Raw genomic sequence first — 14,162 nt, 5'->3', positions numbered from 1 at the left:
AGGTTCTGCCCCTTGCTAAAGGCCCATGCTGTTGATGGATGGAGTTTTGCACACATGATTTAGGCAGTGGTGGCCTTGGGCTTTTGGAGAAGCTTGCACTTCTGTGTGTTGCATTTGCATTGTCTGTTCCTGGGTGGTGAGGAGCCAAGCATTGATCACATTTTCCTGGCACTTGTGGACAGTGTCAAAAGGGCCCAGGCTGCAACCACAGCGGATGGAAAAAGCCAAATAGGAGGGAATTCCAGGGAGATGCTGTTTCCCTGCCCCCAGCCACAAGGGTCTCAGGCTGGGCCTCAGTTTACCTAGTTTGAACTGCAGGGAGAAGGGGGCATAAACAGTAAGAGGAGAGGGAAAGAAACCAAAAGCTGTTGGTTTTAAAGGTTTTTGAGGAGAGGGATGACCTTGTTTTATTCTCTTTGTAATGTTTGAGAGAGGGGATACAGCGATATGTTAGACATACATTTCTCGACTTTTATCCTGGATTAATCTGAATCATCAGAAAACAACACGTCCACTACCTGGTGTCCCCAAGAGCCTTATAGGCCTCTGGTGGTGCTCAAAGCTTTGGCTCGTGAAGAGCTGCTGGTTATGGCTGGCACTGGGGATACTGCTCATTTTGTCTTTCTGTGCTCTTTGTGTTCGGGCACTGATTACAGCGTCCTTTCTGAGCTTAAGACCAAGGAGAAAGTCTCCCTTCTCTGATGATCATTTGTCTTTCTCATGCCCCTTCTAGAACCAGCACAGTCCCTTACACAGAACAGATGACTATAAGGGGAATGAATGAACGCACTGCCCATGTTTTCCCAAGGATGTGTCCTAAGTGCAGAAAGTGATATATTTTTATAAAACAGTGAGATATCCCTGAGGGTATCCGGTTTCTCATCCTCATAGCATCCTTGGAGATGGATTGGATCTCAGAAACTTAAAGTGAAGTGCTTCTCAATGGTCATTCTTGGTCCACACCTTCATGAATTATCAACAGCAAACCATTCAGGCAGGAGTCTGGTGGCTTTCCTTCCAGCCATGCTCACACCCTGTTCTTTGGTAAGGTTCTTACCAAATTGACCATAGAACATGTGTTGTTCAAAGTTTTGTCCTGATACTGCTGCTGCCACACACGTGCTCTCCTTTCTGTGTGGTCTGTCCTCCTCTCTCTGCTGTTCTATTAAGATGGCTTTGGCTTTTTCAGACATTTGCTCCCAGGGAATTCAGTGTCACTTTATGAAATGTCAACAGAAACTCAGAATTCTTAGGGCGGGATCTAGCCTCCAGGGACTTGTTGGAAACCAGCAGCTTCTGACAGTGGTGAGGCCAGCTCTGTAGAGAGGGGCCAGCCTGGAAGGATGTTTCTGAAGTATAACAGTGTGGGGACCCTAGAGGCCAAGAGTGGTGTGTGTGTGTCAGTAACAAGAGCATGACCTGTACAGTGTCCAGCATCTCCATGAGCCCAGAAGGCCTGTATCTTTGGGGGTTTTGTACAGCTGAGGGGTTTCCTCTAAAACTGCCTTTATTTTAACACTTTTGGGTAAATTTTTTCTAAACATTCTGTACATTTCCTTGTTGCCTTACCCTGGGAATGTTTTACAAAGGGATTTGATTGATCTGTGGATCTGGTATAAGTAGGAGATGCTTAATAAATATTGTGGAGTGAAAAGTTAATGAATTTGTTAGAAAAATAATTTTTATTATTTCTTACTGCAGTGTAGATACTTTAGAAAATATAGATAATCAAAGAGAAGGGATTTCCTGTTGGGGAAGATTGGGGAAGGAAAGCCTCGATAATGTCTTTCTCTATTGGGCTTATTTCACTGAGCATAATGCCCTCCAAGTTCATCCATTTTGCTGCAAATGGCAAAATTTCATTCTTTTTTATGGCTGAGTCATATTCCGTTGTCTATATGTATCACATCTTCTCTATCTGTTCATCTGTGGATGGACACTTAGATTGCTTCCGTATATTGGCTATTATAAATAATGCTGCTATAAACATTGGGGTGCTTCCTGGGCCTGTTTTAATAGTAGTGCTGTGTCTTGCTGTCTGTGGTCTCTTCTCTCCCCAGTCCACATCTTTCCTGTAGTGGGCCTCTCTGCTCTCCTGTTTTCGTTGTTTTGACTTTGCAATGAGCCTTTAGTGGCCAGAAAACCCAGCTTCAGAACCATTCCTGAGAATGAGGACTGGAGGGGATTTCTCTGGAGTGTCAGTACATCTTCTTTATCCATTCATCTGTTGATGGACGCATAGGTTGCTTCCATATTTTGGCAATTGTAAATCATTATGAATATGAAATTTTTTTTATTGCTCAGGTGAAGAAATTTTCTGGTGTGGCATCTTTACTTAAATTACGAGTTCTTTGTTGTGATTGTGGGTCTCACCACACCGCCTTCTCCCCTCTTCAGTTTCCTTCCCTGTTTACCTTTGGGTTTCTCTTCCATAGGAACTGGTGGTGATGGGTGCCCCAGGGTCATTTTATTGGGCTGGGACGGTCAAAGTGCTGAACCTCACAGACAACACCTATTTCAAACTAAATGATGAAGTGATCATGAACAGGAGGTACACCTACCTGGGTGAGTAGCTCAAGGAGGTGACAGGTAAGAAAGGGGAAATGGGAGTGATTACCACCAAGCTTGCCAGTGATTGCTTTACTGGTGGAAGGAAGAGTTCGTTGGCTTTAACATCTGCTGTTCTACTTAGTTGCACTTTTAGCCAAGGGCACCACAACATTGAGCTCCACACATATCAGGTAGAGAGAGGAGAACAAAAGACGGGACTGAATTAAAGCTGTGTGATTTAATTAAAAAACTGACAGGTGAACCTCCAAGGAAGCAAACATTTTCTTTTCCTATTTTAGCAATTACTCGGGTTCAGATGATTAGATACAAAACGAGTGTGAGAGAATCCTGTTTTTCCATGACTTTCCTTTGGATGAGGTCTCTGCTTTCTGGTCACAAAACTGGTTGCAGGTAGAAATAATAAGAACCAGAAATTAGCATGATGGATGGCAACCTAATCCTGAGGTTTAATTAAAGGCTCAGAAAAACTTATATTTTCTTAACCGTTTTAATCCTCTAGAAGGAAGGTAGACACAACTTAAGTTAGCAGCCACCAGGCCAGAATGACTCTGGACAAGACCATGCTTATTGGTGAACAGAGAGAGGCTGTCTTTACTTGTGTAAAAGACAATTTGACATGGCTCTTTTCTTTAATTCAGGCCCTAAATGCTGTAATTCTGGGCTGAAAATGAAGCTAAATTTAGCAAGGCCTAACGATGAGAAAACAATGTTCTTTCACACTCATTACGCTTAACTTAAATCTGGGGGAGTCCCTGACACGCTTTTTGTATGGAGATTTGCTTGTGAGTTGGAAGGAGGGACTGGCTGACTTGTCTTTTCCCCTCTAAGTCTTTTGCCCAGTAGCACTGACTGTGATACCTTTACTCAGAGTCTTTGGGGTGTTTGCTGCTCTGCACGCCCAGCTCCTTAAATGCTGTCATTTATTGGGGACTTACTCCATGCCAGGCTCTGCATGTGAAAGAAACCGAGGTACAAAGAAGTCATTTAACTTGCTGAGGTCCCATGGTTCATCAGTAGCAAAGTGGGGGTTTAAACCTGTGGTTTCTGAGCCCAGAGTCTAGGTGCCGAGCTGCCCACCTGTGTATGCTCTGCAGACAGCCCCGCTCGCTGGTGTGGACCCCTCGCTGGGCTGGGAGCACCTTGGAGGAGGGGAGTTTGTCTGACATTTCCAGGACTTGGTATAGTGTCTGGTGCAGAAGAGGGAGTCAACACATGTTTATTAGGTCAGAGAATGAAGAGAAGGCAGAAAAGAACCCAGTTTGGACGTGGCTTTGGGGTCGATAGGTCCTCTGAGCCTCAGGGCCCGTGGCTCCTTCCTGTGTGCCAAGTAGAGGCCTTCATGCTGCGGGATTGCAAGACTCACTTGAAGCTCTGATGTCACTCATAATAGTCTTAGGGAACGTGAGCCTCCAGTCTGAGAGAAATCAGCCACCTGGTGAGTAAGAGTTGATCATAATATGACACCATTACAAAATGCAAGCAGCTTATGGTCATAACATGAGGATTTGAGGATGAGGAAAAGGTTTGTAGAATATACAGCAGCCTGTACAGGGTTTTTACTGCCGGCAGGGCTCTCAGAAAGCAGGAGACATTTAGACTAAGCTCAGACAACTTTTACCTTTGTTTCTAGATTCTTTCTGCTTCCGCGGATTCTTTGCTCCGTCATCCATCTATCCACCGACCCACTGTCAGCTTTTTTCTGGCTCTTCTTAGGAGTGGGTGTGCATAATGGTTCACGGCAAGGGATTTGGAGACACACAGATTGGATTTGAATCTTGCTGTGTGATCTTGGGTGTGTTGCTTACCCACATTTAGTCCCTGTTTCCGTATCTGTGAAATAGAGTTGGGAGATTAAAAGAGACAGTGGCATCTGAAGACATGTGTAAGAATGTTCATAGCAGCTTTATTCACAATAAAGCTGAAATAACTGGAAACAACCTAAACGTCCAGCAATAGGAGAATAAAGACATTATGATATCATCATACAATGGAACATACTCATCCATAGAAAGAAACTAGTACCATACTCAACAGCATGGATGAACCTCACACAAGTTACGTTGAGGGAAGTTTGGAACAGGCACACGTAGTATATGGTGACAGAAATCAGGAGAGGGGTGACCCGTGCAGGGGGAGGGTAGTGACTGGGAGAGGGAATGAGGGAATGTTTTGGGCTCGTGGTTCTGTGGTTATAGTCACTCTGGCTGGTGATGTCCATGTGTACACACTTGTTAAATTCTACACTTTAGATGTGTGTACTTTACTGTATGAAAATTGTATCTCAAAAAGGAAAAAATAGATGTGGAGTATTTAGCACAGCACCTGTTCCAAAGAGGACACTCAGAAAGCACTCTTTCCTGCCCTGGAGTCCTTGTGAACATGTCTTTTTGTGAGATGAGCCATTCCAGCGTGAGAAGACTGACAGCTGCCATTTATTCCCTGATAATTTATGTTCCAAGAATAACTGGATCATAATTGTCCAGATAAGGGATGCTTGAGAAGCATTGTCCTCTGATGGATCTTCTTTCTCCGCCCCTTCCTTGGTTTCTACCCATCTTCTGCAGGTTATGCAGTTACTGCCGGACACTTTTCTCATGTGTCCACCACCGATGTGGTAGGAGGTGCCCCTCAGGACGAAGGCATTGGGAAGGTGAGGAGCAAAGTCTACGGAATAGCACGGGGTCAGATGGGGGGAGCATGCTGCCGCTCTTTTCGAGGTTTGTCAATTCACTTTGATGTGAACGTTCTCCTGGGCGGCTGGCAGGTAAGTGATGAAATATTGAGGAATCATCTGTTCATCTCCAACAGCCTCTTTTGAGAATTTACTTTGAAAGCTTCATCCAAGTATGAATACTATTCCCAGACCTCTCCATTCTCTGCACTTTGTCATCTGAGAATGTTTTTCATGGCTGATGCTGTGTGTGTGAGAGATGATTAAGATTGACCTGTGGTATTGTGCCATTCTCCAAAGGAAGGGTGTCCAGCGCTACCCGACTTCAAACCCTCCCCTCTCCCAAATCCTTTCCAAGTTTGACTTAATGGAACCAGATCTAATCCCAGATATCTTTGGGGCCTTTTTATTTATCTTTAGGCCTAGATTCTCACATTTTTTCCTCCAATGTTTTAGAAACAAGACCAATTCAGCCCAGAGGCTAGACTGGGAATATACGGGTCTCTTTCCCTAAAGTATCTGCCCAGAGTGTAGAAAAGACCCCATGGATCTAGGACCGTCAGAATCCCTTTGGGAATCATGGCATCTATGGGGCCTGAAATATGGAGGACTATGTTTGTTGGATCTTTAGCTCCAGGCTACAGGAAGTCCAGTTGAGTCGATCCAGATTAGTCAGGAATACGCATTTTAACAAGCTCCATAGTTTGTTTGATAGTTACGACTGAAGAGAGGAATGGTCTTTGGGTCAGAGCCCATAAGGGGTGGACCTTTGATAGAATCTGGCTATATCTCTGGGGGCTTGGAAAAGTGGATTCTGGAGAGGCCCAGACAGAGACCACTGGTAACTGGAGCGTTCGGCCAGGATGTCAGTCTGATCAGCGGACAAGGCGTGACTGCTGGGCATTCATGAGGGTCGTTTTCCTGGATCCTCCTGGGCAGGAGTTAGGAGTCAACACTCAGATTTCTGGAGCACATGCCTCCCTCCCTGTTAACACCGATGCTATTTTCCTTGAAAACGAAGCCACGGTAAAAACCCAGGGCCCTGAGCACAGGGGCGGTGTGCAGATGAACTCTGATAACTTCCAGCAAGGGATGAGTCTTTCCAAGTCACATGAATTCCTCTGTGTGGTGGAGGGACAGAGCCAAGGGCTGTCCCCACATTGATAAGCTCTTCTGGGGGAGGAGCTGCGTGTGGCCAGGCATCTCTGTAGCCGGTAAACACGCCTACCTCCCAATTCACAGCAGTGTGGATGCCTCAGTGCTGCTGACAGCAGCTTTGTTTTGTTTTAAATCACCAGTTACAGAAAACTTGATCTAATTGTCTTCTCTTCAGGTGGTTGGGATAACTGTATAGTCCCTGTCAAGCCTTAGGATGAGAATGGTACTTAAAACGGATAGAGCCAGGCAGAGGGTACCCTGGATCTAGTTAACAAAGATGAACATAAAAATGCTGCTTTCAGCTGGAACCCCTGAGAGGTGCTGGGGAGACTGGTCATAGTTGGCAAAGTTGCTGACGGTTCCACATTGCCAGGCATGGGAGGTGGTACAGACTTGCTTCCCAAGGACCCCAGGATGGCTCTCTGGCCTTCAGGATCTTGGTGGTTATCGTTTCCGGTATTGGGGCAGGAAAGCATTCACACTAAGATGGTGATTCCTGACCCCATGGGAGGCTCCCTGACACTGGTTCTCATGGGACACTCACTCTTCCCTTAAGATGCAACTTGAAAAAGAACTTCCACACTCATTTCATTTAGGAAGTTCTACACAAACAGTCCTTTCTGTGGTAGAGATTCATGGTGTAAATGCACAGGCTAAAGTCTTTGAAAGGTCCCCAGTAAAGGAATTTATTTAATGTTTAACTCTGGCATTTTGCAAACTAAACTCATATTTACCCAAGCAGATCTCATGACACTAACGTTCTGTGGAATCACTTTGTCTAAAATGCTCACGTCCATCCCTTCTCTTACACAGTTGGCCCTCCCTACCTGCGGGTTTCCACATCTGTGGATTCAAACAAACATGGATGGAAAATATTTGGGGAAAAAAATTCTAGAAAGTTCTAAAAGCAAATCTTGAATTTGCCACGCAACTATTTACATAGGATTTACACTGTATTTACAACTGTTTACATAGTATTTACATTGTGTTAGATAGTCTAAGTAATGTAGGGATGATTGCCTAGGTTATATGCAAACACTACGCCATTTTACTTAAGGGACTTGAGCATCTGTGGATTTTGCTATCCTGGGGGTCCTGGAACCAATCCCCCACAGACGCCAAGGGATGACTGTATTGTGATACCTGCTAAAGCTCTAACTAATAGGAAGGAAGGAAGTGTTTCGAGGAAGAAAATCCTTTTCCCAGGAGTTGACTTTTTGGTAGTAATTTGGAAGCTCCTTAGGTCTTACTGGGCGTGACTCCCGTAAACAGTGTGGCTCAGGAGGCATGGAGGTGATTTCTGCCTCAGGATTGAAGGACAGTTTCTTTGCAGAGTGCGTGAAATGATTTGTCATCAGCTAGTGTAGACACATCTGCATGTGTCTGGTCAGGCATTTACATAGAACTCCCAGAAGGATGCTGATAAATATCTTTGGTCATTGCTTCCATCTTAACTGGATTTTTTTTTTCCTTCCATAGGTTTATATTTTTAGAGCTGACCGAAGATCAGGCACCTTAATTAAGATTTTTCAGGCATCAGGTAAAAAGGTGAGATCCTTGGGATTAGTGTCTTGTTTGTTTGTTTGTTTGAGAGATGTCATCATGTGGGAATCAGTTCTTACTTTTTAGAATATTGGTTTAAAGGCCCATCTGTGCCCTACATTTACATGGCATGTTCAGTTGCCTGTTGGAGCCATTACCTTCTCAGCATTGTGTGTGACCTGCAGATTCCTGGGATTCATGCGTGCTGAGACGGGGAGCGAGATGAGTTTGTACACAGCCAAGTTACAGCACAGAGGTCTAAAAGGTTATCCACGGTTCAGATACTCATCAAAATGACTATGTGCTCTGTTTCTTTCTGCCTTTATCTTTCTGCCTCTCTGTCCCTCTCCGTCTGTCTTTCTCCCAGCTCCAGAGAGATAAGGCATTGTTGAGTACAGATACATGACCGATTACTTTCAAAGGAGGCAGGCAGATAGATGGTTCTCACTCTCCCTATCTCACCAACCCGAAGCCGCCCCTCCTGCTTACATCCCAAGCCCTCTGCCACCATCGCCGTGGGAACTGTTGCCACACAAAAAACAGATATCACCCGGTTCCTTTTAGAACTTTGAAATAGAAATAGCTGGGGAAGGCTGCCCTGATATTAGTCCTGGGCAAGGTTTATCTGCCTGTGCCATCTTATTATCCTTACCCTATTGCTAATTCTCCATTTCCTGCAAGTTTCCATTATATTGCATCGTAGTCTGAAATTAAGCCAGGTAGAGATTCCTTTGATTAATACACACCATTTTTCATGGGCTTATCAGTGGTGCACACCTTGGCATGGCTTCGATCGGCAGGATTATTTGGTAAGATTGGCCACTCTAAGAGGAGACAAGTTTAGGTGGGGATGTGAAGGGGGTGATTTGAAGAGTTGTCTTGGTAGAGGCCTTAGTGAGCTCGGGGAAGAAGAACAGGACTTGGGACTTGGGAGGGAGATTTGAGGAGATAGGTAAAATTGCCTTCTGACATTCTCCTACCATCACACTAAGAAGAGGGGGAAAAAATGATGTTTCCATCCTGGGTGGGCCATGTGCCCCAGTTCAGGTCCTGCTGTGTTAGACCTGCCTCATGCCAGCCTGGCACCACTGCATATTGTTCTGATGGGGAGTCATAGTCTGAGTTCCAAAAATCCCACTCAAGTAGAGCTTTTTGCAGTTTTAACAACCATCATGTGTATTTTTAGTATATAACTGTCATAACCTTTTCAATAAAAAATACATCACCAAACTCAGTTTTGTGAGGTTTTCCCTGAGGGCAGCTCTGCATTCCCCCCCGGGAACTATGCAAGCCTGTGTTATTTTAACATTTCCAAAACCCCAAAGCAACAACACTGGAAGAAGACTGTGAGCAATTCTGCAAAAAAGGATTTCCAAGCACCTCTAAAGTTAGAAAATAAATAACCCCGTGCCATTTCTGAGAAAGAGTCCCAAAGAGCAAGTAGGGTGTAAATGCTGCTAAGCCTAACATTTTAGCTCTTTATCCAAAAAAAATAAATGGGTGAGTTTTCCTGTGGAAAACCCTCCCTCCCTCTGCTACCCTTCCAATGTACCTCGGCTTGACAGCATGAAATTAACCCCCCCCAGCTTTATTGAGATATAATTGATATATAACATGTTTAAAGTGTACAGTGTGATGACTTGGTACATGTATATATTGTGAAATGATGACCACACTGAGGTTCGCTAACACATCTATCTTATGTAACTACTATTTTTTTGAGGGAGTCTTTAAAGTGAATTGTGGGGCTTAAACACACTTATCACCCTATTTTTTTTTTAATTTATTTCTTTTTTTTTTGCTGCACTTTGTGGTATGCGGGATCTTAGTTCCCCAAGCAGGGATCAAACCCATGCTCCCTGCAGTACGAGTATGGAGTCCTAACCACTGGACCACCAGGGAAGTCCCATCACCCTATTTTTAGAATATTTTCATGTTCAGCTATCACCGTGCCTCCCTCCTGCTTCCTGTGTCCCCACCTCCACTGCCCGCTGCCTGTGCCCAGGACAGACCCAGCTGATGCTGGTCATCCTGGTGTAAACAACAGTCTATAATTGAGCCCTTTCACTTTCCCAGAACCCTCCCTGTTTGGATGATAGCTTTCATGGCTACCCATCTGTGTCTGGGTCATGGGCAGGTTTGGGGGAGCAGATTTGAGAGTGGGTGACGTGAGAGGGAAAGGTTTGAGAATCTGCTTTTCCAAATTTCCCGAGGACATGATGACGTGGGTTCCAGCACAGACCAACCTGCAGGTCAGCTTGAGTGTCCTCATTATGACACGACAGGGCTCCCTGAAGAGGAGACCATGGGCCAGCTGTCTCACCTCCCAGCTCCAGAGCTGCCATTCATTTTCCTTGGGGCTTTTCTTGCCCTCACCTTGAACCATTGTAACATATGTCCTTCACTCTACCATCTTGTTTCACCATCTTCCAACTTTGCCCCCGTCATCATCTTTCTGATTACTCTCTTTAGACATCTTATTCTGCTTGTGCCAGAAGAAATGAGAAATTCTTGTCCCACTGACTTCTCCATTATTTCAGTGGGAAAGGACATGACCCCAGGCTTTCAAAGGATGCCTTTGCTTTACCCCTGTGTCCAGAGCCACACATAGAGGAGGGTTCTGACTCAGGAAACCCCTGACCCACTTCTGCTTCCGTGTGGCCAGAATCTGGTCAGAGAGTTCTGTCTCCTGGCCATAAGAGAGACAAAACCCCAAATGGTTCTGGTCTTTACTGGTTGACATCCTTCGTATAGTGCACGTAAGAAATCACCAATACATGTGCAATTCCACTGCTATGACATGTGTCCTCATATTTCCAGGGTGATGGGAGAGCTCTGATCAAGGAACACTCACCCCAAAGCATGTCGTTGCCCTATCGAAGTTTCATTGCAATAATTGAGTATGTGAAGTGTTTATATGTCAAAACTTAGATAGGAAACTTCACGTCCGGGGATTTCTGATTGAACACCGACGAAGATGCCAAGTTAAATAGACCATTGGAATGAAACAAATAGTTCCCCTGGGACTCAGCCAGAGAGAACAGCCAGCAGCTTCGGTCTTCAGGGCCTTGCCTGGGTCTTAGCGGTTTCTTTTACTAAAGTCAAGATAGAGACATTGGCAAGGCCACTGAATTGGTGACTGTCAGCTGGTTTCTGCCCACCCCCCACCCCATGATTCTGAAACTTCCCCGTGCCCTTCTCCCTTGGGAAGGGGGCAGGTGGGGATGGGGGTTGGGTGGAAGTGACCTCGGCACGTGACTGGGAGGGACTTGAGTCCTTTCCCAGGCTGAGCTGCAGGAAATAGACCAAAGTACCCTCCACCTCTCTCAAACTCCCCTGGGTTAGCTACCAACAAACAGCAAAAGAAAATGCTTGTTCATGTCTGTAAAACCAGAGCCCTTTTATTTGAAAACATTTATTTTAAAAGGATAGATTTTTTTTTTTTTAATTAAAAACAGAGGTTGCCCACTGGCAGCCTTTGGAAAGGGTACAGCCTACAAAAATTTTCATTTGGCCTGCATGGTATGTTTGTTTATTATTTTTTAATATGAATTAGTTGTCAGCATTTTAAAAATAGGCAATTCAAATAAAATTTTAGAGCTTTGGTTTCTCTTGAAAAATGAGATGGTTGGCTTTTTCTGGGTCAGTCAGGAGTTGACTGCCCCTGGGTGGGGATTGCTCCTTTAGCTGGGTCTGTGGACTCTAGTTTGCTTCAGTCTCCATCATTCTCTATTGGTTCTTAGACACAGAAGCTGAGTGTCACTCGCCACCTGTAAGCATGCCCGCACTGTTGTCTGCTTTTTCCTTATACCTGTTATATCACCTGCCTGGATCCCATTGGATTGTGTTTAAGACCCCCAATTTAAAATAACAGGTACTAAGTCAGAGAAAGACAAAGCACATTATACCACTTATATGTGGAATCTAAAAAAATGATACAAATGAACTTATTTACAAAACAGAAATAGACTCACAGACATAGAAACCAAATTTAGGATACCAAAGGGGAAAGGTGGTGGCGGGAGGGATAAATTAGGAGTTTGAGATTAACAGAAACACATTACTATATATGAAATAGATAAACAACAAGGGCCTACTGTGTAGCACAGGGAACTATATTCAGTATCCTGATTGAATATAATTGAATATAATAATCGAATATATATTGAATATAGTAATAACATACAATGGGAAAGAATCTAAAAAAGTATGTATATATATTTATATATGGAAAAGAATTTTTTCAGATTCTTTTCCATATATATGTATACATATACATGTATAACTGAATCACTTTGCTGTATACGTGAAATAATACGTTGTAAATCAACTATACTTCAATTAAAAAAATAGTAAAAAATAAAATAACAGGTACTGAATTAAGCTATGATTAAGCCAATATAACCTGGCTGTTTTCCCTCATCCTCCAAATGGTCTTCTGAGTTGTACCTTTTTCTGTTACTTCAACTCACGCCTTCCTAACCAGTCTTCAGCTATGCCCAAGACTGGGCGAGGGTAATCTGTTTCCCATATAACATTTATTTTCATGCCTGCCTTGTATTGTGAAATTCCATATTCCTAACTTGCTTGGCCTTGTCAAATGTCTGATACACGAGGCACTTTTATTATGGCTGTAACCTATGTCTGCAGCCTCAGCTTGCATTTGTAAAAGCAGTACGTTGTTCTCCAGGGATCAGTCCATTTGTTTCCCCCTTGGTGGGGCTCCAAGCCAGTGAACGTGGGTCTCACTTTGACCGGGGGGCCCACGTGGCTGTCAGGAGGCCAGGGGAGCTGGGATCTCACCGTGCCCAGGCATTCTGGTTTCCAGGGTGGCATGGCTGGCACAGCCTCCGAGGGGCTTGGGAGCAGATGTTTGTCAGGCTGGGCATCTGGAGGAAGGCAGGGGCCTTGTGTGTGAGGACGGACACTGAACGCTTTGTTGCAACTTGACTTGGTTGCAGATGGGCTCTTACTTCGGCTCCTCCTTATGCGCAGTTGACCTGAACGTGGACGGCCTCTCTGACCTGCTCGTGGGGGCCCCCATGTTTTCTGAGATCAGGGACGAAGGGCAGGTCACTGTCTACATCAACAGAGGAAACGTGAGTACAGAGCTGGGCAACATGTGGACAGGGTGTGGGAGAGGGATGTTGGCCCAGGGGAGTAGTGACTGAGCCCCATCACCCAGAGGAGGTAAAAAGACACGCTTCTTACCTTCAGAAAGCTCCGTGTTCCATCAATGGAAAGTTATACTCAGTGTTATGACTGCAAACATACAGGGGTCCAGAAGAATCTTAATGACTAAAGTTGAGTGATTCCTATGTACCAGGAACTGTTTCTCCTGCTTCCTGTGAATGATTTCAGTGACATGTGCACGTGGTATTGGGGGTCCCCATTTTTCAGGTGAAAAAACTGAGGCTCAGAGAGGTTAAGTCACTTGCCCCAAATCACACAGATAAGAAGCAGTGGGGCTGGGATTTGAACATAGGCAAACTGGCTTTGGAGGTGGCATGCTTCATCTCTCTTATTTTGTCTCCTTGGGACTATATACACACCTGCCCACGGAGGCAGAGAAGCCTTCTCAGAGGACATGATGGCTGGGAGGAATCTTGAAGAAAAATGGGAGTTAGGTAGACAGGCGGGAGTGGGCTGGGAGCTGGGCAAGTGGATTGAGGTGTGAGGCAGTGGGACCATAGTTCAACGTGTTGGGACTGGGAGGAGTGGAGGGGGGCCACCCCAGTGGCCAAGGGCTATAGTCACGATGTCCCTTATTCTGCAGAACCATGAAAAGGATGTGGCCGAGTCAGAAAGATGTCTCTGCAGCACAGTGGAGGATGGGTGGGGGCAGGGGCTGAGGGGCAGCAGTGCATCCGTGGGTGCAGGAGACCAATGAGAAAGTAGAATCTTTTCAGGATCTAGAAGAAAGAATATTCAACAAGAGGGAAATGGTTAAATGAATAAATCCTGTGACCACCAGCCTTTAGCTAACATGAGAAAATGTTTATGAGATAATCAGTGAAAAAGTAGGATAAAGACTGCAGGTACAAACAACCTTTAAAAATGTACAAAATACATAGAGAATGTTAATAGATCCCTCTAGGTGGTGATGCTTGGGTAGATATTTAGCTTTATCTTTATCCAAACAGTGAGAATGTAATTCTTTCATAATCAAAAAAGTCAGTAAAAGTGTACTTTTAAGTGGTGACCAAGGTGTTAGTTATCC

At 44.7% G+C, this 14,162-nt stretch overlaps 1 protein-coding gene across 2 annotated transcripts in view; it reads left to right on the top strand.

The window, feature by feature from the left end:
• The window catches only part of ITGA9 (integrin subunit alpha 9), a 350,116-nt gene that overhangs the window by 46,035 nt on the left and 289,919 nt on the right, over positions 1-14,162 (top strand). For both annotated transcript variants that reach the window (XM_060308137.2, XM_030830131.3), the window contains exons 6-9: positions 2,436-2,565; positions 5,136-5,221; positions 7,880-7,948; positions 12,904-13,041. In XM_060308137.2, coding sequence (XP_060164120.1) covers positions 2,436-2,565; positions 5,136-5,221; positions 7,880-7,948; positions 12,904-13,041 — 423 coding nt within the window. The remainder of the gene's footprint in view (positions 1-2,435; positions 2,566-5,135; positions 5,222-7,879; positions 7,949-12,903; positions 13,042-14,162) is intronic.

The sequence above is a fragment of the Globicephala melas genome, chromosome 11 (genome assembly GCF_963455315.2).
Source record: "Globicephala melas chromosome 11, mGloMel1.2, whole genome shotgun sequence".
NCBI classification, from domain to species: domain Eukaryota; kingdom Metazoa; phylum Chordata; class Mammalia; order Artiodactyla; family Delphinidae; genus Globicephala; species Globicephala melas.
This window is presented reverse-complemented; position numbering and strand designations above follow the sequence as displayed.